Genomic DNA, 25,920 nt, shown 5'->3' on the forward strand with positions numbered 1-25,920 from the left:
AATTTAATTAGCTAGGAGTAATGGATTAAATAGTGAGCTAATAGCTAGCTAAAATTTGTGATGAATCGTTGGAGGTTTAATCCTTTTGGCAAACCGTAGTATTTATGGTCAGCTAAAAGTCATAAATAGTTCAGATTTATGGTTTTAATTATTAGCTAAAAGTAAATAGTTAAAGATGTTAATGGTTAGCTGAAAGTAAGCTAACAGTAAGAAATGGGTAAACAGCTGACTGCAGGTTGGTATATAGATACTTAACTACAAAAAAAGTTTGCCAAAGGTTGTTTTATGATTGGTTTAAAGTAAATAAATAGCTAAAACTAAACCTTTAGCTTACTTGGCTTAAAATACATCACTAAAGCTAAGTAATAAAGGACAAAGAAATCGACTAAATAGCCAAAGGTAAATCGTTTACAGTTAGCTAAAAGTAATAAGCCGCTACAAGTAAATGGCATCTTCTGGTTAAAGTGCTAGAATCAATCCTTTCAATCTAAAAAAAATAGAAGCTCACCATTAACATTAACTTACCCTAAAACTAGTTTACTAAATTGTTAGCTATTAACTTTACCTTCATCTAAATGTAAGTTAGCTAAAATTAGGTAAACTGCTAAATATGAATAGTTGTCAACTTTTCTCTATGTTCTAGCTGTTTATTTTTTAGCAAACTCTGTATTTTACAGCTAACAGTAATGGTGTAGATGATTAGCTAAAGGCTGTTAATGGTTAGCTAAACATTACTCTCCCCTAAAACTAGTTTCCTAAATTGTTAGCTAGCAGTAAATAGATAGCTATTAACTTTACCTTCATCTGAAAGGTTAGCTAAAATTAGAAAACTCCTTCCTCCATGTTTTTACCTGTTTATTTTTAGCAAACTGTATTTTACAGCTGACAGTAAAGGTTTAAATGGTTAGCTAAAGGCTGTTAATGGTTAGCTCGAAGTAGATGTTAGCTAACCATAAGCATTACTTTCTCCTAAAAGTAGTTTACTAAATCATTAGCTAACAGTAAATGGGTAGCTATTAACTTTACCTTCATCTGAAAGTAGGTAAGCTAAAATTAGTTAGCAAACTATTTCCTCCATGTTTTTACCCGTTTACTCCAAGCTAACAGTATATTTTATGGCTAACGGTAATGGTTTACATGGATAGCTAAAGGCTGTTAATGGTTAGCTAGAAGTAAAAGTCAGCTAACCATTAGCAGTAAATCTTTAGCTAAAGTTTGTGCGCAGGTAGACGACAGTAAGACTCTGAAGTATTACAGCAGAATAAATCCTTGATCACAGCCGCTGGTTTCTGGCGTCTTTTTTTATTTTACTGTAAAGTCAAATAACGACCCAGCTGCTAGAAAAAAAGTTTTATTTTTACACCAGAACACCGACTCGGCAGGTGTTGTAGCGACTCATCGATGACTCATCAGGACACGACGTGCTCCAGGACGCCCTGACGAATCAGCTGCTCACATTTCCACCGCGGCAGGAAGTGCTGAGAACAGAGACATTCAGGTTAGCTAGTTCATGTACAGGTGTGATGTCACTGGGTCACATGATGATGTCACAGCTCACCTGGCTGTTCTTCTTCAGCAGGATCACCGTGCCGTCGTCAATCTCTAGCTCCCCGTGGTCCTTCAGACACCTCACCTGGAAAACACACAACAGGTGTGACATCACGCCGTGACATCACGCCGCAGCAGGACGTCAGAGGTGGAGCCGCTGCAGGTCTCACCTGGATGTAGAGGCTCTTTGGAGGCTTCATGTCCTGAGTGATGTCCAGACCTTCACCTCCAGATTCAGCTCCACCCAGAGAACGCATGAAGCAGGAGAGAGACTTCTTATAGCGGCCGAACCACTGCAGCTGCAACACAACGACACAACAGATACACAATTTATGCTAACTGAACCACTGCAGCTACAAGACACAGACCCACACACTAACACACTCACCTCCTCGGCGCTCAGCTGGAAGCGGACGTTTGCCGGCAGGACGCTGCCGTATTCCCACCTCAGAGCTCTGATCCTCAGCAGACGGTCGTACCTGCAGACAAAAGCAGCGGTCAGGAGAGGGCGGGGCAACGGTCACATGACTGCAGGTGTGTGGGGGCGGAGTTACAGGTAGGCGGTGACACAGCGCTGGTTCCTCAGCAGGCAGCAGTGACGCAGTTTGATGGACGGGATGAGATCAGAGCGACCGCCAGCCTTCGCCTCATTACTGAAACATAAATCAGCTGTTATTGATGATCAATCAGCTGTTACTGATTATCAATAACTCTTGTCTGTTCTGACCTGAGTTTTAACTCAATAAATCTGGAAAATAATCAGCTGATTGATCTGATAATTAATAATCAGTTGGTTGATCAATAGTGAAAATGATCAGGAAAATAAAAAACAGAAGAAATGAGATAAACTCTGAAACCATCAGAGTCCTGCTGGGCTGAAGACACGTTCTAGTTATTGATTTTCTACATGGTGACTGATTCCAGATGAATCAATGACTATTGGCTGATTTTACATCAGATGAAGAACTTGGAGGTTTGATCAATGGCTGATCAACTCAATAATCAATAAACGTTCTGCAGAACTCACACGTCGCTCTGGTTCTGTTCATAAAGAGCCTCCATCTCCTGCAGAACCTGCCTCAGTCCGTCCTCCTGCAACAGAACACAGACCCAGTTTAACTAGACCCGATTAACTAGACCCGGTTTAACTAAAGTCACAGCGCTCGATTTAGATGGTCGCCAGGTCGCCGGGAATCATGGCAGGTTGATGACATCATACAAAGTGGCTGCCTCCATGAAGAAAACATGATGGGCGGTTCAGCTCGATCGAGCGCTCGATTTAGACGGTCGCCAGGTCGCCAGGTCGCCATTTGTGACGTTTTCAGTTGCAAAAGTTGACCTGGCGACCGTCGAAATCGAGCGCTGAAGTCAGTTTAACTTGACCAGGTTTAAAAAGACCCAGTTTAACTATCCATCCATCCTCTATACACCGCTTTATCCTCATTAGGGTTGCGGGGGGTGCTGGAGTCTATCCCAGCTGACTTGAGCGAAGGCAGGGGACACCCTGGACAGGTCGCTGGTCTGTCCCAGTTTAACTAGACCTCGATTAACTGTACCTGGTTTAACTAAAACCGGTTTAACTCAACCTGGTTTAACTGAACTTCACTATAAACTGGAGATCAGCTGTAAAAAAAAAAAAAAATCAGGAGGTCTTTAAATTATTGTTAAACCAAAGTCCATTCAAAACTTCATGAAATTCAACTTAAACTTATGTTTAGTAATGAGACGGATTATTTTAAAACGCTGAGCAGCTGGATAAATCTGCAGAAACCATAATAGTTCCACCACAAATAACCGCTCCTTGGAGAATTAAATGGTGTCTTAAATCCATTGATAATGTTCTAATTCAGACTAAAGAAAAACCTTTAAAATGTCAGATTTCTAAATGGAGGTCGGTTTTAAATTAATGCCACTATTATGTCTGAATAAAGAATTAAATGTGAGTCGAAATGTTGTTTAACTTATAGCTACTTGGATTAAAAATCTGCTCACAATGTTTCTAAAACGTTTGTTTCTGGTTTGAGCAGCAAAGAAACGTTAAAAGGTGACATTTTTGAATGGAGGCTGTTTCTTAAAGGTGATGCTGGTTTAACTGGTGCTGAATGAATTAAACGTGAGCCGAACTTTAGTTCATGAAAATCTGTTTGTGTATCAAAATGAGCGGAACTGTAGTTTGTTGAGTTTGATGTCCTCATCTTGTCACATATATGTTGTATTGATGTATATGATTTGTTGTTTGTTTTCCCATGCATTCTGGTGCCGATTTGGATCTGATGAAATTACCTGTGAGGGGAAGTTTTGTTTTGTTTTTACGACCTTACTTTACGGTAATGTTTTGCTTAAGAGGTTCCAGCGACACTTTTTCTTCCATGGCAGCTGATGAGATGATGTTCCAGTTGCTGTGATGAATGAGAGAAATAAACTCGACAAAATAGTTACAAGTGTAGACGACTTCTTTATATAATGTCGGAAGAAGACAACCAACCAACAAGTCCATTTATTTTAGAATCTGTTTAGACGAATTCCTCTAAACTCGACATAAACCACTGAAATGTACGACTTTTAAATCACCGTCAGTTTTTGAAGTTATTCCTTTAGTGTAGCTGAGTGGTGAATTAAATGTGAGCCGAAATGTACAATAACCTCTACTTTCACTAAAAAAGCTGTGGATGACGTTTCAGAGACGCTTTTTATTGTATTTAACTGAAAATAAACTTTAAATCACGTGATTTTTAAACGGAATTCCTGATTGCAGACGTCACTGACTCACGTTAAAAGCGGGCAGCTGTCCGTCGCTCATCCGGTGCAGCTCCCGGATCAGCTCCACGGCCTTCTCACAGAACATCCCGGTAAAACCGCGATTCACCGGGCAGAAATCTGGAAAACTCAACTTTTACCCCGCTGAGGGAAAATGTCGGACAAACTGCTCACATTCGCGGCAAAATTCCGTGTTTGGTCACGTGGCGTGGTGACGTGAGACTGCGGAAGCCCGTCGGGGACAAACCAGTGAAACAAGCTGCGGCACCGGAAGCTTCAAACGAGACTTTTAGCAGCAAAATGCGGTGAAAACGTTTTTTTATTCGGTTCAGACTGAAAGGTAAACCCGTTCCTTTTCTTCACGTTCATGTTTCAGGGCGTTAAAAACAGTTTGTCGGGGTGTTTTTAACTGTTTTAATCCGCTGTGACGTTGCCTGATTAGAAACTGCAGCAGGTAAATCTAAAAACTGTCAGAGGCCGAAAAGAGCCGGAAAGAGCCGAACTGTGTCCGACCCGAGGCGCTAAAATCGGGTTGAAGTCTGTGTCGCTGTGAGCTCTGTAGCCGATTAGCTGTTTAGCTTCGTGCTAAGTTGTCTCTGATGCTGCGTTCAGGTTCACTTGAAAAACAAGCTTTCGGCTTGAGTTGAGTTTTGGAATAATGTGACCATTTAAATGCGTTTCTAGTTTATTAAGCTAATTTAAAACAACCTGTGTTAGAAAACAGGTAAAATTTGTGCAGAAATCAAGACAGAAAACAGAATAGCAACTTATTAGGTGGGTTTTTAAAAATGAAATAAGTATAAAATACATTTTAAAAAAACAGAATAAAAGGCTGTAACATAATTTAGAAAATATACAAACTGAAATAGGACGACAGAAACCAACAAAACAACTAAGATAAGTTTTAGAAAATACAATAAATATAAAATATCTACTAAATAAAGAGATAAATTTATAAAACACTTAAAGAAAGACAGATACAGAGAGCAGGTTAAGAACTTATAAGATTCATGCTTAGAGCAGGGGTGTCCAACATGAGGCCCGTGGGCCAAAAGTGGTCCTCCAGAGGGTCCAATCCGGCCCTCAAAGTGTAAAAACTACAGAGAAGACATTAACTGCAGATTGTAAATTAGTAAAACTATAAATGTAAAATGATCTCTAGACCATGACAAGTTGGTTGGATCAGAAAGTAAAATACTGGATTGCTTTTTGTCATTTTTGGTCTCGTTTTTGTCATTTGTCTCATGTTTTTGTCATTTTGCTCCTTTTTTGTGATTTTTTTTTGTCTCATTTTGTTGTCTCTTCTTTGTTTTGATTTGTGTCATTTGTCTCATGTTTTTGTCTTTTTGTGTTTTTTGTCTCACTTGTGTCGTTAAGCTATTTTTGGCTGTTTTGTTTCTCTTTTTTGTCATTTTTTGTCAAATTTTGTCTCTTTTTTGTGTGATTTTGTGTCTCATTTCTGTAATTTTTTTCTCATTTTTGTTGTTTTTTTTCTTTTCGTCTGACTTTCGTCGTTTGTCTCGTGTTTTCGTCGTTTTTCTCATTTTTGACATTTTTTGTCTCTTTTTTTGGTTTTGTTTTGTGTTCTCATTTTTCATTTTCTTTCCTTTTGTCCTTTTGTGTCTTGTTTTGCCGTTTTGTCTGTAATTTTTGTAGTATTTTGTCTTGTTTTTGTTGTTTTTTTGTCTGACTTTTGTTGTTTATTGTTTAAGTCATTTTGTTTCTCACTTTTTTCATTTTTTTATCTCGTTTGTGTCATTTGTCTCATTTCTTTTGCCACTAATTTTTTTGTCAATTTTTTTGTCTCCTTTACATCTAAACACAACATGAAGTCAGAAAATCATTCAGCAGCAGGTTTGATCGTCACTTCACTGTTTCTGTAAAAGACAGCACATAAACATAGTAAATAAAAACTGTAGAAGAGCAGTGAAACACTTGAATCAGCTGTTTATCACTTTAAAATGGCCAGAAAATACTGTTAATGTTTATTTAAAAAAAATAAAAAATCTCACCTGACAGAAATAGGAGTAAAGTTTCTGAAATACACAATTCAGGCCCGTTTTTATGTTTAATTAATACATAAAAACCTTTAATTTATTCTGTAAATTCATACTTTTGTGTGACTTTATGAATTGCTTTTTAGAATTCAACAAAACTGGCAATAAGTTCTTTATAAACTACAGTTAGCAATTTTTAAAAATCATTTTATGCTGATCTTCATATTTAGAGGATTCAGGTACTTGTGTGTAATATGTACTAATTTTATTTCTTTATTAAAAACGTTGCTATAGATAATAAATAGTGTTATAAATAATGTGTTAATTTAATTACTGATAATTATGAGATGAAACTTTATTCGTCCTTTGCAGCTCATAGAAACTTAATAAACATGAGAATAAACTGAATGCTAACAAACTGCAGTTAATTTAGCTTCATGTTAATAGACTGTTTAGTTTAGCTCCAAGCTAACAGACTGTAGTTAATTTAGTTCCATGCTAACAGACTGTAGTTAATTTAGCTTCATGCTAATAGACTTTAATTAGTTTAGCTCCAGCCCTGCGACAGACTGGTGACCTGTCCAGGGTGTCCCCTGCCTTCGCCCGAGTCAGCTGGGATAGACTCCAGCACCCCCCATGACCCTAATGAGGATAAAGCGGTATATAGAGAATGGATGGATGGATAGTTTAGCTCCATGCTAACAGACTGTAAATAGTTTAGCTCCATGCTAACAGACTGTAGTTAGTTTAGCTCCATGCTAACAGACTGTAGTTAGTTTAGCTTCATGCTAACAGACTGTAATTTGTTTAGCCCCATGCTAACAGACTGTAATTAGTTTAGTTCCATGCTAACAGACTGTAGTTAGTTTAGCTCCATGCTAACAGACTATAGTTAGTTTAGCTCCATGCTAACAGACTGTAGCTAGTTTAGCTCCGTGCTAACAGACTGTAGTTAGTCTTGCTTCGTGCTAACAGACTGTAGTTAGTTTAGCTCCATGCTAACAGACTGTAGTTAGTTTGACTCTATGCTAGCAGACTGTAGTTAGTTTAGCTCTATGCTAGCAGACTGTAGTTAGTTTAGCTCTATGCTAGCAGACTGTAGTTAGTTTAGCTCTATGCTAACAGACTGTAGTTAGTTTAGCTTCATGCTAACAGATTGTATTAGTTAAGCCCCATGCTAACAGACTGTAGTTAGTTGAGCACCATGCTAACAGAATGTAGTTAGTTTTGCTCCACGCTAACAGACTGTAGTTAGTTTAGCTCCATGCTAACAGACTGTAGTTAGTTTGACTCTATGCTAGCAGACTGTAGTTAGTTTAGCTCTATGCTAGCAGACTATAGTTAGTTTAGCTCCATGCTAACAGACTGTAGTTAGTTTAGCTCCATGCTATCAGACTGTAGTTAGTTTAGCTCCATGCTAACAGACTGTAGTTAGTTTGACTCTATGCTAGCAGACTGTAGTTAGTTTGACTCTATGCTAGCAGACTGTAGTTAGTTTAGCTCTATGCTAGCAGACTGTAGTTAGTTTAGCTCTATGCTAACAGACTGTAGTTAGTTTAGCCACATGCTAACAGACTGTAATTAGTTTAGTTCCATGCTAACAGATTGTATTAGTTAAGCCCCATGCTAACAGACTGTAGTTAGTTGAGCACCATGCTAACAGATTGTAGTTAGTTTTGCTCCACGCTAACAGATTGTAGTTAGTTTAGCACCATGCTAACAGACTGTAGTTAGTTTAGCACCATGCTAACAGACTGTAGTTAGTTTGGCTTCATGTTAACAGACTAATTAATTTAGCTCCATTTTAACAGACTGTTGCTGGTCACAGTCCATGTTATCAGACATTAATTAAATTAGCTTCATACTAACAGACTGTAATTAATTTAGCTTCGTGCTAACAGGGGGTATTTAAAGCTCTCTGTAGCTTCTTTAAATGTCCCAGCTGCCCCTAAAGGCACTATGCAGCAGCTCCGTGTTGTTTATTCCAATAAACCGGTTTTGTTTTGGTTCTCGTTGCACCGACGCTCCCCGAAGGCCGGGAACGCAACACGGCCACACCACGTGGTGTTATTCCCGGCCTGTGATTGGCTGACGCGGCTCGGCGCTGATCAGCTGCTCTCTGCGGATCTTCGGTGCGGCTCAGCGGGACGCGGCTCCGTCCTCAGCGGCTCTCAGCGCTCCGTCACCCGCCAGGCTCTCGGCTTCCTGCCGCCGGTTCCTCCGGTTCTAATCTGTCCGTTTAACGTTCGCAGTGATGCGAAAGCGGAACAACTCGCTGACTGCGGAGCAGGACGGCGGGACTCTGCTGGACAGCGACCCGGACCTGAAGCAGCGTCCCGGCGGCGGAGCAGCGGGCGGCCGGCAGGGCCCGGAGGAGGAGCGGAGCATGAAGCCGTTCAGGAGGTAAGAACCGGACCGGGACCGGAGGAGCCGCTACGGTGTACCGGGGACTGAAACATCTAAAATCCGTTAATATAAACAGTTTCATAGAAAAAAATAGAACCTCATAAACAAAAAAACTCAACAGTTTATAAATGAGTTTAATCTGAACAGTAAGAAATATAAAATAAACAGAAAGAAATGTAGAAGTACAAAATAGAATGAACAGCAGATGTAAAAGTCTAAAATAAAAACAACATAAAGAAGTATAAATAGTATAAATGTATTTAGTAAAGATACAGAAGTTATTAAATCTGTTTTAATGACCTGAACACAGAAATAAAACTTAATATAAAAATAAAAACACACAAATCTCTCATATTTAACTTTATATTTAAGGCCGACTGTAGAAACCGGTTTTTATTCATATTTAATTTCTGAGAGGTTCAATATTAGTTTCCCTCATGTCCAGTTAAAATGGGCCCAGTTAACTGGTTCCACTGGTTAGACTGGGAGGACAAACCCTAAGTCTGGTTATTAGTCATTAATATTCAGATATTCCTTCCGTTGGTCACTTTTTACTCTTTTCTCTCATTTAATGAAGAATAAAACTGAATAAAAGCATTGAATAAACTAAAGAATAAAACTGAATAAAAGCATTGAATAAACTAAAGAATAAAACTGAATAAAAACATTGAATAAACTAAAGAATAAAACTGAATAAAATGATTGAATGAACTCTTCATTTAGACTTTTTTGACACTTTGACCTGAGAGGAAGCTGAAGTCTGAGCAGCTTTATTTCTTCTTGTTTAATCCTTGTTCGACTTTAATGGAACTTAATCTGACCTCAGATCAGCTGCTGCAGTGCATTGTGGGTCAGAAACTCCGTTAATAACATTAAAGCAGCTTCAGGTTCATTTAAACTTTTAGCTTCATCTTTATTTACAGGTTTGGAGTTTTTATCCTCAGAAAATCTTTAGAATTATTCATATTTTGGGGTGAGAACTTTATTCTATTGTGGGAAAGTTCTAAAATATTTAGAGATATTTTAGATATTTATTATTTATTGTGTATTTTGTAGTGAGTTAAAGATAAAATCTGATCAGTGGATTGATCTGTTTTTATTTTATTGATAGATGCAGAGAAAACAGATAATAGAGTGGAGGCAGCAGCGTGGATCAGACAAACGTAAACCTCCTCAAACACCTTCCAGAGCTCCTCCAGTCGACCTCCTTTAGGCTCTAAAATTAAACCGCTGTGGACAGAACTGGAGCAGCTTTAATCCGTCGCTCAATCAGGAAGTGAAACCGAAGTCTGAAGCTTTTGTTCTGAATCAGCGTCTGACAGTTTAAAGAAAACCTTCAGTTTATTTTAGTTCATTTTAGAGAATTTATGTGAAAACAACATCATGAAGCAGAAAATAACTGCAGTTAGAAACTTTACTGAACAGATTCTTCTCTGCTGAACCTGAAACTCAAAACATCCCAATTTGGAGTGAAAAAAACGAAAAATAAAACATTTCTGAGGAATAAAATTTTACATTTCTGAATTAAAAACTCATTTATTGGAAAAAAAAATACCAAGGAGTTCATGATTGAAAAACTCAAATTTATGGTGAAAATGATACTGGTTTTAAAATCAGACATTTAAGGGAAGAAAAGTTTTGATTATTTTAACTATAAACTTCTGTTTTATGAATTTCTTCTACTTTTCTATCAGTAAAAGCAAATAAAATCTGTATGCAGACGACAACATTCTGTTTCTCTGTTCAGATGGTTAAACTGGCTTTTATTTTGTATTTCCTGCTTCCTGTCTGATGAAGCCGTTTCCTGCAACGATGTTTGACATAAAAATAATAAAAAATAACAATGAGAAGCTTTAAAAAGAAATCTGATCAGTTCTGTCTCACATAACTCTTTTTCACCAGCAAACTTCCTGTTTCCTTCACATTAAAAGCGTTTAAACCTTCTGAACCAATAATAATAATAATAATACGTGTTATTTGTAAGCGTCTTTCTGGACACCCAAGGTCGCTTTACAAAAAAACAGATAAAAAGCATACAAAAACTACAGATTTGATCCATTCAGTCATCAATCAATCAATCATTAATCAATCAATCATCAGGTTTTCAGGATCAAACTCACAGTGAAGTAAAACTGGAGGTTTTCACTAGAAATTGTTGCTGTTGTTGAAAATGTTTAACATTTTCTGAGTTTTAAGAGAAAAAAACAACTAATGGGAGAAAAATCCAGAATTTACTAAAACAACTCTTTGATATTCTTTGAACTAAAGGAATAAATCTGAAAGAATTATGTTTAAACTCACAGATTTATTAGAAACAACTCAAAGTTTGAAGTGAAATTCTGAAAAAAAAAAAGCAAAAATATAAATTTGAGAAAAAGCTCAAATCACAAGAAAAACCTTTTGAGTTTCAGGAGAGAAAATAAATAGAGGAAATAAACCTAAACTTTTCAATTTAGGCATTATTTATTCAATATACACAATAAATGGTTGAGAAATAAATCCAGGATGAGTTTTATCAGGATTAAACTCTGAACTGTTTGAATAAACAATAAATGGGAATAAATCTGATCTTCTGGTTTAAAAAATGAAAACAACCTGAATGTTTCACTAAAACTGATCTCAGGTCAGTTCAGTGTTCCAATTAAAACCTTTAAACTGATCAGAGGTCAGTTTGTTCTGGTTTTACCTGGATCGTAGATAAAAGTCAAACATTTATTTAAAAAAAAAACAACCTTAAAACGTGGATAAAAATCGGAGCTAAAATGTTTCCAGGTTAGATCCATGAATTTAAACTGAAACGTTTCTGATCAATAATTCAGACCGAAGGAGCCGATAACGGATCAATGACAGCGATCACATTTCAGCCAGAGGATCAGTTATCAATCGTGTCCATGGCAACCAACTGCCAGACACACAGTACACAATAAATACACAATATACTACATGAAATACACAATACACAATAATACACAATAAATGCACAATAAATGCACGATAAACACACAATATACACAATACACGCAATATACTACACATATACACATTACACACAACAATGCACAATAAATACACAATAAAAACACAATATACACAAAGTACACAATAAAATACACTGAGTACACAATATACTGCACACAGACACAGTGAACAACAGATGTTTGTGAAGCGTTGTGTGGACGTTGACTGAAGGTTTGTGAAGCGTTGTGTGGACGTTGACTGAAGGTTTGTGAAGCGTTGTGTGGACGTTGACTGAAGGTTTGTGAAGCGTTGTGTGGACGTTGACTGAAGGTTTGTGAAACGTTGTGTGGACGTTGACTGAAGGTTTGTGAAGCGTTGTGTGGACGTTGACTGAAGGTTTGTGAAGCGTTGTGTGGACGTTGACTGAAGGTTTGTGAAGCGTTGTGTGGACGTTGACTGAAGGTTTGTGAAGCGTTGTGTGGACGTTGACTGAAGGTTTGTGAAGCGTTGTGTGGACGTTGACTGAAGGTTTGTGAAGCGTTGTGTGGACGTTGACTGAAGGTTTGTGAAGCATTGTGTGGACGTTGACTGAAGGTTTGTGAAGCGTTCTCTGGACGTTGACTGAAGGTTTGTGAAGCATTGTGTGGACGTTGACTGAAGGTTTGTGAAGCGTTCTCTGGACGTTGACTGAAGGTTTGTGAAGCGTTGTGTGGACGTTGACTGAAGGTTTGTGAAGCGTTGTGTGGACGTTGACTGAAGGTTTGTGAAGCGTTCTCTGGACGTTGACTGAAGGTTTGTGAAGCGTTGTGTGGACGTTGACTGAAGGTTTGTGAAACGTTGTGTGGACGTTGACTGAAGGTTTGTGAAACGTTGTGTGGACGTTGACTGAAGGTTTGTGAAACGTTGTGTGGACGTTGACTGAAGGTTTGTGAAACGTTGTGTGGACGTTGACTGAAGGTTTGTGAAACGTTGTGTGGACGTTGACTGAAGGTTTGTGAAGCGTGTGGACGTTGACTGAAGGTTTGTGAAACGTTGTGTGGACGTTGACTGAAGGTTTGTGAAGCGTTGTGTGGACGTTGACTGAAGGTTTGTGAAGCGTTGTGTGGACGTTGACTGAAGGTTTGTGAAGCGTTGTGTGGACGTTGACTGAAGGTTTGTGAAGCGTTGTGTGGACGTTGACTGAAGGTTTGTGAAGCGTTGTGTGGACGTTGACTGAAGGTTTGTGAAGCGTTGTGTGGACGTTGACTGAAGGTTTGTGAAGCGTTGTGTGGACGTTGACTGAAGGTTTGTGAAGCGTTGTGTGGACGTTGACTGAAGGTTTGTGAAGCGTTGTGTGGACGTTGACTGAAGGTTTGTGAAGCGTTGTGTGGACGTTGACTGAAGGTTTGTGAAGCGTTGTGTGGACGTTGACTGAAGGTTTGTGAAGCGTTGTGTGGACGTTGACTGAAGGTTTGTGAAGCGTTGTGTGGACGTTGACTGAAGGTTTGTGAAGCGTTCTCTGGACGTTGACTGAAGGTTTGTGAAACGTTGTGTGGACGTTGACTGAAGGTTTGTGAAGCGTTGTGTGGACGTTGACTGAAGGTTTGTGAAGCGTTGTGTGGACGTTGACTGAAGGTTTGTGAAACGTTGTGTGGACGTTGACTGAAGGTTTGTGAAGCGTTGTGTGGACGTTGACTGAAGGTTTGTGAAGCGTTGTGTGGACGTTGACTGAAGGTTTGTGAAGCGTTGTGTGGACGTTGACTGAAGGTTTGTGAAGCGTTGTGTGGACGTTGACTGAAGGTTTGTGAAGCGTTGTGTGGACGTTGACTGAAGGTTTGTGAAGCGTTGTGTGGACGTTGACTGAAGGTTTGTGAAGCGTTGTGTGGACGTTGACTGAAGGTTTGTGAAGCGTTGTGTGGACGTTGACTGAAGGTTTGTGAAGCGTTGTGTGGACGTTGACTGAAGGTTTGTGAAGCGTTGTGTGGACGTTGACTGAAGGTTTGTGAAGCGTTCTCTGGACGTTGACTGAAGGTTTGTGAAACGTTGTGTGGACGTTGACTGAAGGTTTGTGAAGCGTTGTGTGGACGTTGACTGAAGGTTTGTGAAGCGTTGTGTGGACGTTGACTGAAGGTTTGTGAAGCGTTGTGTGGACGTTGACTGAAGGTTTGTGAAGCGTTGTGTGGACGTTGACTGAAGGTTTGTGAAGCGTTGTGTGGACGTTGACTGAAGGTTTGTGAAGCGTTGTGTGGACGTTGACTGAAGGTTTGTGAAGCGTTGTGTGGACGTTGACTGAAGGTTTGTGAAGCGTTGTGTGGACGTTGACTGAAGGTTTGTGAAGCGTTGTGTGGACGTTGACTGAAGGTTTGTGAAGCGTTGTGTGGACGTTGACTGAAGGTTTGTGAAGCGTTGTGTGGACGTTGACTGAAGGTTTGTGCTCCTCAGGCTCAGTCTGGTGATGAAGCTGAAGAGGATCCTCGTGGTTCTTGTCATCGTCTACGTTTCCATCCCCGTCATCATCAAACTCTGTCCGTCCATCCAGGCCAAACTCGTCTTCCTCAACTTCGGTGAGTCTGAACCTGAACTCACCTTTAACTCACCTGAAGAGCTGCAGAATCAAAATCAACACGTTAAAAACATTTATAATAAACATTTTTATAATATTTGTTTTCTGAACCTTTATTTTCTTATAAATTATTTTTGATGTAAATGAAACACAAAACAAGACAGAGACATAAACAATGACAAGATTGGAAAAAATGAAACAAAGATGTAAATATGTTAATAAGTTTAACTTCTTTAAATATACAATCAATAGTGTTATTGTTTCTGAATTAAATAGATTTTAACTGATCTCACTAAATCATGAAAACCTCACTAATTCTTTCTTCTTGTTAATAATAATAGTATCGTTACTTGACATTCTTCTGCAGGACAGCTGGTTTTCTTTCTGCTGCTCTAATTCTCCGTCCATCTTGGTTTTTGTTTGTCTTCGTTCTTCTGACCTGAAACAGGAAACTGTTGGTTTATTTAATGATTTATTCAGCAGCAGATCCACTTTCTGACGAGTTCCAGCAGCTTTTTATCTCGGCTAGAAGGATTCGTCGAGCCTGCATCTCCAAAATGTCCAGAAAACATGAAGTCAGAAAATAATAAATATCCCAAAAATTATTTGCAAAATATTCAAAAATATTTTAGAAAATGAATCAAATGTCTGAAAAATCTCCAGAATATTAATAAAATATCAACAAATACTACAGATTTGATCCATTTAGTCATCAATCAATCAATCAATCATTAATCACTCAATCATCAGGTTTTCAGGGAGGCCGGTCGTCCAGAGGAACATGTGGTTCTGTCGCAGCGTCCATAAATTGTACTTTTTCCAACTCCTAGAAAAGCTGTATGTTGTATTTGCAAGCATGATATCTGGCAATATTGTGGAAATTTAGTCCCTCCCCGACTGAAAAAAGGTAAAGTTTGCTTGGATATACTACTTCATGGAATATTTGACACCATGCCAAAAATATGATATCTCCCAATATTACAAATCATGGAAAATAGCAACAAATATGAGACAATATATTTCCGATGTGGTCACCTTTATTTCAAATATCTCAGTTCAAACCACTAACAGTACTGATATTGTTCACAGAAAAAGGGTATTTACCCAAGGATGTTGGGACAGAGAAATTTTTTTTGATTTTCTAAATTTAATATTTTCATGGCACATATGTTTGAAAACTTGAGTTTTGAAGTCAATGGTATTCCAGTGAAACAGCCTAGTTTGAATAAATTCCAATGAAAATCTTATATTTATCAAATTTTGTCAATATCTATATATTTATGTAGAAGTTATTATATATATTATATCATTATATATCCACAAGGATACATACATATGCCATCCACGTCATGGTGGTCCTGTACAACCCGGTCTCACGGGGATTCGTGAAACTGTCACGTAAGTTTTAGTTTTGGTTTCGTGCGCACCAACACGATTTCGTCATGTTTTTCGTGCCGCTCACCACGAAATGTTTTTCGCTGTGGTAATCACATCTGAAAGTGGTTTATACCGGCGGATTCATGACGATCTAAGCTGTCCATCGGCGTATACTGCTTGTGTGATCGCGTTTGCGGCCGCCGGCCGCCGGACATTCTTGAAATTCCTATGCAAATTGGTAAGTGTACCACCGGCTTATGGTTAGGTTATGGTTAGGTTATGGTTATGGTTATGGTTAGGGTTATGTTTAGGGACGATGTCATGCAAAATATAGCGTTGGATTCGCCACGGTTTTACATTAAAAATATAATATACACATTCTTTTGAAATACGTTCTGAGTGGCACGAAAAGTCCGCCGTTTAAAATACATTGGTGTGCATTTCGTGGTGAGCGGCACGAAAAACATGACGAAATCGTGTTGGTGTGCACGAAACCGAAACTAAAACTTACGTGACAGTTTCACGAATCCTCGTGAGATCGGGCTCTCCTGTACTATAGCAGCATGAACAAAGACATTGAGAAGAAAGATACTGCATGTTCTGTAATCACTAAATGTACATGACAACATGGTTATGTTTTCCATATCCAAGGAAGATGAATTCAGTGCAAAACATACAGTTCCTTGTGAAAGTATTCGGCCCCCTTGAACTTTTCAACCTTTCACCACATTTCAGGCTTCAAACATAAAGATATAAAATTTAAATTTTTTGTCAAGAATCAACAACAAGTGGGACACAATCGTGAAGTGGAACGAAATTTATTGGATATTTTAAACTTTTTTAACAAATAAAAACCTGAAAAGTGGGGTGTGCAATATTATTGGGCCCCTTTACTTTCAGTGCAGCAAACTCACTCCAGAAGTTCAGTGAGGATCTCTGAATGATCCAATGTTGTCCTAAATGACTGATGATGATAAATAGAATCCACCTGTGTGTAATCAAGTCTCCGTATAAATGCACCTGCTCTGTGATAGTCTCAGGGTTCTGTTTAAAGTGCAGAGAGCATCATGAAGACCAAGGAACACACCAGGCAGGTCCCAGATACTGTTGTGGAGAAGTTTAAAGCCGGATTTGGATACAAAAACATTTCCCAAGCATTAAACATCTCAAGGAGCACTGTGCAAGCAATCATATTGAAATGGAAGGAGTATCAGACCACTGCAAATCTACCAAGACCCGGCCGTCCCTCTAAACTTTCACCTGGAACAAGGAGAAGACTGATCAGAGATGCAGCCAAGAGGCCCATGATCACTCTGGATGAACTGCAGAGATCTACAGCTGAGGTGGGAGAGTCTGTCCATAGGACAACAATCAGTCGTACACTGCACAAATCTGGCCTTTATGGAAGAGTGGCAAGAAGAAAGCCATTTCTCAAGATATCCATAAAAAGTCTGGTTTGAAGTTTGCCACAAGCCACCTGGGAGACACACCAAACATGTGGAAGAAGGTGCTCTGGTCAGATGAAACCAAAATCCAACTTTTTGGCCACAATGCAAAACCATATATTTGGCGTAGAAGCAACACAGCTCATCACCCTGAACACACCATCCCCACTGTCAAACATGGTGGTGGCAGCCTCATGGTTTGGGCCTGCTTTTCTTCAGCAGGGACAGGGAAGATGGTTAAAATTGATGGGAAGATGAATGGAGCCAAATACAGGAGCATTCTGGAAGAAAACCTGTTGGAGTCTGCAAAAGACCTGAGACTGGGACGGAGATTTATCTTCCAACAGGACAATGATCCAAAACATAAAGCCAAATCTACAATGGAATGGTTCACAAATAAACGTATCCAGGTGTTAGAATGGCCAAGTCAAAGTCCAGACCTGAATCCAATCCAGAATCTGTGGGCAGAGCTGAAGACTGCTGTTCACAAACGCTCTCCATCCAACCTCACTGAGCTCCAGCTGTTTTGCAAGGAAGAATGGGCAAGAATTTCAGTCTCTGGATGTGCAAAACTGATAGAGACATACCCCAAGTGACTTGCAGCTGTAATTGCAGCAAAAGGTGGCGCTACAAAGTATTAATGCAAGGGGCCGAATAATATTGCACGCCCCACTTTTCAGTTTTTATTTGTTAAAAAAGTTTAAAATATCCAATAAATTTCGTTCCACTTCACGATTGTGTCCCACTTGTTGTTGATTCTTGACAAAAAATTAAAATTTTGTATCTTTATGTTTGAAGCCCGCCCAGTGGGCCCACCACCTACAGGGCAGGAAGTCGGGGTCGGGTGCTATGCCCACCGGGCAGTAGGCAGGAGCGGGCGCCTAGGCGTGCCGCCCCCTGGTGGCGTAGACTAGCTCTGGGGACGTGGAACGTCACCTCACTGGCGGGGAAGGAACCTGAGCTGGTGCGGGAGGTGGAGCGATACCGGCTAGATATAGTTGGGCTCGCCTCCACGCACAGCAAGGGTTCTGGAACCAGAATCCTGGAGAGGGGTTGGACTCTCTCCTACTCCGGAGTTGCCCAGGGTGAGAGGCGCCGGGCGGGTGTGGGGATACTCACAAGCCCCCGGCTGAGCGCCGCTTTGTTGGAGTTCTCCCCGGAGAACGAGAGGGTCGCCTCTCTGCGACTTCGTGTTGCAGGGGGGAAAACTCTGACTGTTGTCTGTGCTTATGCGCCGAACAGCAGTTCAGAGTATTCGGCCTTCTTGGAGTCTCTGGGTGGGGTCCTGGAAGGGGTACCGCCCGGGGATTCCATAGTTCTCCTGGGGGGGAGTTGCTTCCCCAAGCGAAGGAGTTTAAGTATCTCGGGATCTTGTTCACGAGTGATGGGAAAATGGAGCGAGAGATGGACAGGCGGATTGGTGCGGCGTCAGCAGTAATGCGGGCGTTGTACCGAACCGTCGTGGTGAAGAGGGAGCTGAGCCGTAAGGCGAAGCTCTCGATTTACCAGTCCATCTACGTTCCAACCCTCACCTATGGTCATGAGCTTTGGGTAGTGACCGAAAGAACAAGATCGCGGATACAAGCGGCCGAAATGAGCTTCCTCCGTAGGGTGGCTGGGCTCAGCCTTAGAGATAGGGTGAGGAGCTCAGACATCCAGAGGGAGCTCGGAGTAGAGCCGCTGCTCCTTCGCATCGAAAGGAGCCAGTTGAGGTGGTTTGGCCACCTGATTCGGATGCCTCCAGGGAGACTTCCTCTGGAGGTTTTCCGATCACGTCCGGCTGGGAGGAGACCCCGGGGCAGACCCAGAACTCGCTGGAGAGATTATATATCTAGTCTGGCCTGGGAACGCCTCGGGATCCCCCAGGAAGAGCTGGAAAGCGTCGCCGGGGGAGGGACGTCTGGAACGACCTGCTTCGCCTGCTGCCCCCACGACCCGGCCCCGGATAAGCGGAGGAAAATGGATGGATGGATGGATGGATGTTTGAAGCCTGAAATGTGGTGAAAGGTTGAAAAGTTCAAGGGGGCCAAATACTTTCACAAGGCACTGTATATATGTATATATCAAGTAGTGAGAGTTAGACATCCACTAACAAACATTCAGGACATAGCTAGGCTACACTGTAAGGCCCTTCAGAAGAGAGTTTCTCAGTTCTTCACGTTCAACAGCCCAGGCATCAGAGTCATCATTTTCAGCTGTGGTGCTTGAATCTGGAGCAGACTGTGTGCGATGAGCTGCAGCCAACCGAGAAAAGTAGCTGGCTACTTGGGATGCAGACAGCCAATCATCTGACTTGAAGCGCTTTGCACCTGTAGCCGTTCTTGCTGACTTCAAGTCTCTCGCAACATCTGCTGGATCTGACTTATCTTTGACTTAAATATATGTAAAAATAAATAAATAAATGTATTTATATAGCATTCAGTTTTCTGTCTTGTGCTCGTTCTCTCCTTGCAGCTGTCGCCCTCTGGTGAGAAATGGCGACGCGCATCCAAATCTGTATGAAAAAAATATCAAATTTTGGTATATTTTACGTCATATCCTTGGGTAAAATTAGCAGAAGGCAACTTCAAACTTTCTTAGCGGTAAGTTCAGCTTAGTTTTAAGAAATAGGAACCGTCCCCATGAGAGATTTTGATTGTCAAAGTGAAAGGATTTTCCCTATTATTTCAATGTTGAACAGCCTGAACTGACTTCAGAAGGCTCAATTTTCAAAGTGACAAAGTCAAAGAATAACCAAAACACAACACTCTTTTTTGCATAGAATCTATTTTTTGGTCAACTGAACATTTGGGGAAGTTCAGAACAAAATCGATGATGGTCATGTGAACAATTTTCTGGGTTCTGCATGATTCTCTCTGAGACAGCTAGTTAATAAAATGTTTTTTAAAAGAACATTTAAAAATAAATATAAATATAATTAATAGAAATTAAAGGATTGTGTCAAAAATGTGAAAATATGTTGATGAAAAGTCCCATAAATCATATGAACAGAATTCTGTTAAACAAGCGGTTAAATTGCCAGAAAAACAATAAAAACTCAAACGTTTTAATGGACCAATCAGAAGCAGCCCTTGTGTCATGTGACCTCTGACTCTCCACAGTTCGGATACCGTATTTCATCGACCTGCAAAAACCTGCAGACCAGGGGTTGAACCACACCCACAACTTCTACCTGCAGCCGGAGACGGGCCTCCGCATCGGAGTCTGGTAACACAACAACAACAACAATAGCAATAATAACACCAACAACAACGACGACGGCAACAACGACGATAGTGATGACAAAAACAACAATAATAACACAAGAATACCAACAACAACAATAGCAACGACAACAATGACGAAAATAATAACACAAGAATAACAACAATAATAATAATGACAACAACATGAACAGTGATAGCAATAGCAATAAACAACAACGACAATAATAACAATAGCAACGACAACAACATGAACAGCAACAATGACGACAACAAAAGGGACAATAATAACAACACAACAATAAGAATGACGACAACAACAATAGCAACAATGACAAAAATAATAAGACAATAACACAACGGGACAACAACAAAACAAAAAACTGCACTAAAACACAACACAGAGATAATAAAAAATGACTTAATATGAGTGTGTGTGTTTGTTTGTGTATTTGTTTGTTTGTGTGTTTATGTGTCTGTTTGTTTTGTAATCTTTCTTTCTTTCTTTCCAGGCACACGGTTCCTGCTCAGATGTGGAAGGAAGCTCAGGGTAAAGCAGGTGATTGGTACGAGTCCACGTTTGGCTCCGCCCATCCCGTCATCCTGTATCTCCATGGAAACGCAGGAACCAGGTGACCTCACACACACAGCAACACGCCTGAGCTGCTCTCTGAGAACCACCTGTCTGACCTGCAGCTGTTTCTGTGCAGGGGGGGAGACCACCGGGTGCAGCTGTACAAGGTAACAATCACTGATCAATACGGAGCCAATACCTGATCAATACTGATCAATATGAAACCAATCACTGATCAATACGGAGCCAATACCTGATCAGTACTGATCACTGATCAATACAGAGCCAATACCTGATCAATACTGATCAATATGAAACCAATCACTGATCAATACAGAGTCAATACCTGATCAATACTGGTCACTGATCAATACGGAATCAATACCTGATCAATATGAAACCAATCACTGATCAATACGGAACCAATACCTGATCAATACTGAACCAATTTCTGATCAGTACTGATCAATATGAAACCAATCACTGATCAATACTGAACTGATCACTGATCAATCCAAAGCTCCCTGACTGTTTTCTGCTTTAATAACTGTTGATCTAAACTGATCAATAAATTGATCAGGATGTGTACCAATGATTTAGAAATTAATCTTCATCGTTTTTGAATTATTGATCAGAAAAAGACACAAAATGTCTTCATTCTATAAAATCAATATAATCAATACGAGGAAGCTTCCTCTGGAACTTTTTATAACTTTTATCATAAAATATTTGTGTTTTTAAATCGATCGTTTCCAGGATCAGAAACCTTTTTATTTTAAATATTCATCAACTTCTGAAATTTTCAAACTTTCAGTTATTAGTTTCTTTTCTCAGCAAACAGGAAGTGTTCGTGATGCTGGGCTCTGATTGGCTGACAGGACTGATGACTCTCTGCCTGTCTTCCTTCAGGTCCTCAGTTCATTGGGCTACCATGTGGTGACGTTTGACTACAGAGGTGAGAAACACCCGGACGTGTGTGTGTGTGTGTGTGTGTGTGTGTGTGTGTGTGTGTGTGTGTGTGTGTGTGTGTGTGTGTGTGTGTGTGTGTGTGTGTGTGTGTGTGTGTGTGTGTGTGTGTGAGATTCCGTGCCTCCAGGATTTCGCGGGCGTTTCTCGTGATTGTTGAGGCTGAAAATGCCTGAATTCGCAGCAACTTTTCTAAAAAATTGCGTTAAAAGTTGCGATGTTTTAAGCTTTTTGTTGTGATGAAATTGCGGGAGACAGTGAGAATTGCTACAAAGCTGCATTTTTTCCAGCTTGTAGAACATGTTTTATCGCTGTAATTGACAATATTTATTCTGAAATTAATTATTTAACGTTCCAACCCATTTCCACAAAAGCTGACACACCACGGTGGGACATTAGCAGCAGCCAGATACTGGTTTAACATGACGTGAACTAACTATGCAGGGGGCGACAGGAATTGAAGGGACTCAGAAACACCCCCACAATTTAATCAGTTGTTCCTTGTATCATTTCCGATACGTCCACAGTGGTAGATTGTTGTAGGATCACAATCATGTGATCATCAGCAGGCCGCTGAGGTAGCGTTCACTTGTTGCCATGGTTACCGTGCTGCTATCAGACGCCGTGCGCTACCTTAATGGGAAATCCTTAACAAATCCGTGGATCCAAACTTTAAGCCGTATCACTGCTGAAGTCTAATCATTTGGTCCTTGTGTCATTTCTGACCGACCCTGAAAACTTCATTTAAATCCTTGAGTCTGTTTTTGAGTGATGTTGGTAACAGAGGATTGATTCACACACGCTGATCGTCACATAACTCCGCCGTGTTCTTTGGTGAAATAATTAATCTAATTTACCTTCATTCTTTCAGTGCTCTAACAGATCTGGATGCAACAGTTTCCATCATGGTGATTTATGTGGTCTGTTGTCTGATCATTTCAGCCGTTCTAATGTGTTTCGTTTTTTTTTTTAAGTGTATCAATCAATGATTTTTTTTTCTTTTTCTGTATTCCACCACAGTATTGCACGGGTGTAAAACAGTTTAGCTCCGCTTTGGTGAAGAACATCAGTGAATTAATTGTTTATCACGGTCTTCAGCAGTAATTTTTGTTGGTAAATGAGAGACATCAGTATCTTACATGTCTGCATCTTCAAACCATAAACAGGAAGTGAATTCGGTGACGTACGTGCATTAGGTTTGCGCTGGGAGCTGCTATGATTGGTGGAACTCATGGGAGGCGGGCCAAAATTGCAGGAAAGTTGCGGTGATTGGACAAAATTGCAAGGCCTCGCAAAATCCGCAGAGATTGATTGATTTCACGTGAATTCGCGCGATCGCAACATCGCAAATTCCTAATTGTATATCTGAGTGTGTGTAATTGTGTGTCTGGGTGTGTGTGTGTGTGTGTGTGTGTCTGGTTGTGTAATTGTGTGTCTGGTTGTGTAATTGTGTGTCTGTGTGTAGGTTGGGGTGACTCGGATGGATCTCCCTCAGAGGGGGCAATGACATCAGACGCTCTCTTCGTTTATGATTGGCTGAAACATCGCCTGAATGAAGAACTTCCTCTTTACATCTGGGGTCACTCTCTGGGGACGGGGTAAGTCTGCTCCCATGTTCGTCTGGAACATACAACACGTTTAGTCATGTGTTTCTGTAGAATACAACATGCTTCTGTCCACATGAACACATTCATGTTTGTTTTTCAGAGTCGCCACAAACCTGGTGAGACGTCTGAGTGACCGAGGTACGATGGAGGAACATGAAGATGTTAAAACATTTCATGATGATGAAGTCAGCAACAACAATAACAACAATAATAACCATGGTAACGGCATCAGCTGAGTGTGTTTGTTCTCGTGTGCTGACAGGAAGTCCTCCTGACGCTCTGATCTTAGAGTCTCCGTTCACCAACATCAGAGAAGAAGCCAGGAGTCACCCGTTCTCCATGGTAACACAACAGACACACACACACACACACACACACACACACACACACACACACACACACACACACACACACACTGCTGCAGGTGTTCAGGTGTTTGTGTGTCTCAGGTGTACCGCTACCTGCCGGGCTTTGATTGGTTTTTCCTGGACGCCATCACCGCCAACAACATTCGCTTCGCCAGCGACGAGAAGTAAGTACCTCTGGTTCCATTAGAACCTTCTGAAGAACCTTTAATGTGTAGAACCTTTAGAGTGTAGAACCTTTAGAGCAGGGATGTCAAACTCATTCCACAAAGGGCCGGTGTGGCTGCAGGTTTTTGTTCCAACTAAGCAGCATCACACCAGACCTGACTCATTTAATCAACCGATCTCAGTCTGCAGACAGGTGATCGGTCAGACTGTGTGCTGTAGGCTACAGCATTTAGTTCCAACATATCTACAGCACACAGTCTGACCGATCACCTGTCTGCAGACTGAGATCGGTTGATTAAATGAGTCAGGTCTGGTGTGATGCTGCTTAGTTGGAACAAAAACTTGCAGCCACACCGGCCCTTTGTGGAATGAGTTTGACATCCCTGGTTTAGAGTGTAGAACCTTTAATGTGTAGAAAACAATGCTGAGCTTTGGAACGGTTCCAACAACAGTTTAGAACCTGGAGTGTTTTTTCTTTGAACTCGTTCACATTCAGGAACTTTTCTCTGGACTTTCTACAACACGTCTGGTTGAGTTCCAGAAGAAGCTTCTAGAGAAGTTCAAGTTCTGAGTCCAGACAGTTTCACGGTTATTCTTTGTAAAGGAAGCAGTTTCTAGAAAGTTGTTTTTTCGACGTTCTTGAAAAGTTCCGAAATGATCTCTGACAACCGACTCAACATTCTTGTTGAGTTCCGGGAAACGTAAGTTTGAACCTTATCAGCTGTTCTGATTTTAGAGGGAGGCAGGAATTTAGCAGATTATCTGCTGGAACATTTTTAGGACTTTAGTGGCAGAAATGTTTTCTGAAACCTGTCGACAACTTTTTAAGATCCTAAAGAACGTTCCTCTGATGTTTTAGAGAACGTTTTACTGAGCAGCTCGTCTGACTTCAGACTTTTGTTTCCTTTTGTTTGAGGCTCTGGAACTTTTTTAAGAAGCAGCTGAGAGGAAATGAAGTTTGGTTTTAAAGAGTTGAAACTGAACTTGTCCTGTTAGAACCCACCGGGTGTATTTTAGATCCTCTGAACAGAAACTTCCTCATTGACTTCCTTCTTAAAGCAGCATCTAGTGGCAGTTAGAGGAACTGCAGCTCCATTTCATTTCCTGAAAGTAACGTTGAACGTTTGCCTCTGCAGCGTGAACCACATCTCCTGTCCAGTGCTGATCCTCCATGCAGAGGACGACAGCGTGGTTCCGTTCCATCTCGGCAAAAAGGTACAACATTTTAGCACCAAATCAATTACACAATAAACTTACAAAGCATCATTAGACTGAAAATAGAAGAACATCGTTAGATTGAAAGCAGAAGAAACTCCACATGTGACTGATTCTCCTGCAGCTCTACAACTTGGCGTCTCGGTCGAAGAGCCTCAGCGGTCATAAAGTCCAGTTTGTTCCGTTTCCTTCGGTTCTTGCCTACAAACACAAGTTCATCTACAGGAGCCCGGAGCTGCCAAACATCCTGAGGTAGGAGCAGAACAGGGAGAACCTGTAGAACCAACGACTGCCTGATGCTAACCTCTGTCTCTGTTTCAGTGATTTCCTCGGCACAGCTCATCCCATCTCACCATGACGACCAGCAGGACGTCGACTGTTACACCCCACAAACAGCAAGCACTGGTCTGTCTTCAGACCCAACATTTCGCATGAACTCGACACGTCATTCCTGTTCTGTTAGCATTCCCCTCACTGGCTTCACGGCACACAGGGTTACCATGGCGACTGTTGCCGTGTCTCACGTACTGTAGAGCGACGATAGCGGTCGGACTGAACGAAGACGTGAAGAGTGGGTTTTATCTTTTATCGGTTTGGTTTTCTCTCATCTGTCGGTTTGTTTTCTGTGATCACGTTGTTTTTAACGAACTTCTGAGGGCCTGTTTGACTTGAATTAAAGATTAAAGGTTTTCCTTTAACAACCTGCTCATCTTTTTATTCAAACCCAAAACAAGCATTGAGGGAACCACACAAGTGAAAGTTTTTCCTCAGAAAATATTCATGTTTGCAGAA

General features: G+C 40.7%; 2 protein-coding genes across 3 annotated transcripts; one reads left to right on the forward strand and one right to left on the reverse strand.

Moving 5' to 3' along the window:
* Nucleotides 1-1,338: 1,338 nt before the first annotated feature.
* On the reverse strand, nt 1,339-4,653 carry gins1 (GINS complex subunit 1 (Psf1 homolog)). The gene is made up of 7 exons (XM_022218940.2): nt 4,319-4,653; nt 2,576-2,640; nt 2,103-2,201; nt 1,937-2,027; nt 1,719-1,847; nt 1,559-1,633; nt 1,339-1,478 (listed from the first exon to the last, which is right to left on the reverse strand). Exons 1-7 carry the CDS (start codon nt 4,391-4,393, stop codon nt 1,410-1,412), a joined length of 603 nt encoding a protein of 200 aa, XP_022074632.1. The 5' UTR covers nt 4,394-4,653; the 3' UTR covers nt 1,339-1,409.
* On the forward strand, nt 4,527-25,824 carry abhd12 (abhydrolase domain containing 12, lysophospholipase). 2 transcript variants are annotated; one of them, XM_051960081.1, is made up of 14 exons: nt 4,527-4,645; nt 8,555-8,705; nt 14,088-14,209; nt 20,132-20,237; nt 20,746-20,865; nt 20,944-20,974; nt 21,717-21,762; nt 23,239-23,371; nt 23,481-23,518; nt 23,643-23,722; nt 23,830-23,912; nt 25,050-25,128; nt 25,253-25,380; nt 25,450-25,824. In XM_051960081.1, exons 2-14 carry the CDS (start codon nt 8,557-8,559, stop codon nt 25,484-25,486), a joined length of 1,152 nt encoding a protein of 383 aa, XP_051816041.1. In that variant the 5' UTR covers nt 4,527-4,645; nt 8,555-8,556; the 3' UTR covers nt 25,487-25,824. The 2 variants fall into 2 exon arrangements, with proteins under 2 accessions (XP_051816041.1, XP_051816040.1); XM_051960080.1 differs by lacking the exon at nt 4,527-4,645 and having other exon boundaries at nt 8,342-8,705.
* Nucleotides 25,825-25,920: the final 96 nt, after the last annotated feature.

Source organism: Acanthochromis polyacanthus, chromosome 15 (assembly GCF_021347895.1).
Source record: "Acanthochromis polyacanthus isolate Apoly-LR-REF ecotype Palm Island chromosome 15, KAUST_Apoly_ChrSc, whole genome shotgun sequence".
Lineage (NCBI taxonomy): Eukaryota > Metazoa > Chordata > Actinopteri > Pomacentridae > Acanthochromis > Acanthochromis polyacanthus.

Bases quoted from the DNA above. Each gene is read 5' to 3' on its own strand.
- gins1 (XM_022218940.2), bottom strand. From the start codon at position 4,393: ATGTTCTGTGAGAAGGCCGTGGAGCTGATCCGGGAGCTGCACCGGATG. The intron at 2,028-2,102 runs GTAACTCCGCCC...TTTTGTCTGCAG, and splicing joins CGCTGTGTCACCGCCTACCT to GTACGACCGTCTGCTGAGGA. The intron at 1,634-1,718 runs GTGAGACCTGCA...TGTGTTTTCCAG, and splicing joins CAAAGAGCCTCTACATCCAG to GTGAGGTGTCTGAAGGACCA.
- abhd12 (XM_051960081.1), top strand. From the start codon at position 8,557: ATGCGAAAGCGGAACAACTCGCTGACTGCGGAGCAGGACGGCGGGACT. The intron at 20,866-20,943 runs GTGACCTCACAC...GTTTCTGTGCAG, and splicing joins CATGGAAACGCAGGAACCAG to GGGGGGAGACCACCGGGTGC. The intron at 25,381-25,449 runs GTAGGAGCAGAA...TCTCTGTTTCAG, and splicing joins GAGCTGCCAAACATCCTGAG to TGATTTCCTCGGCACAGCTC.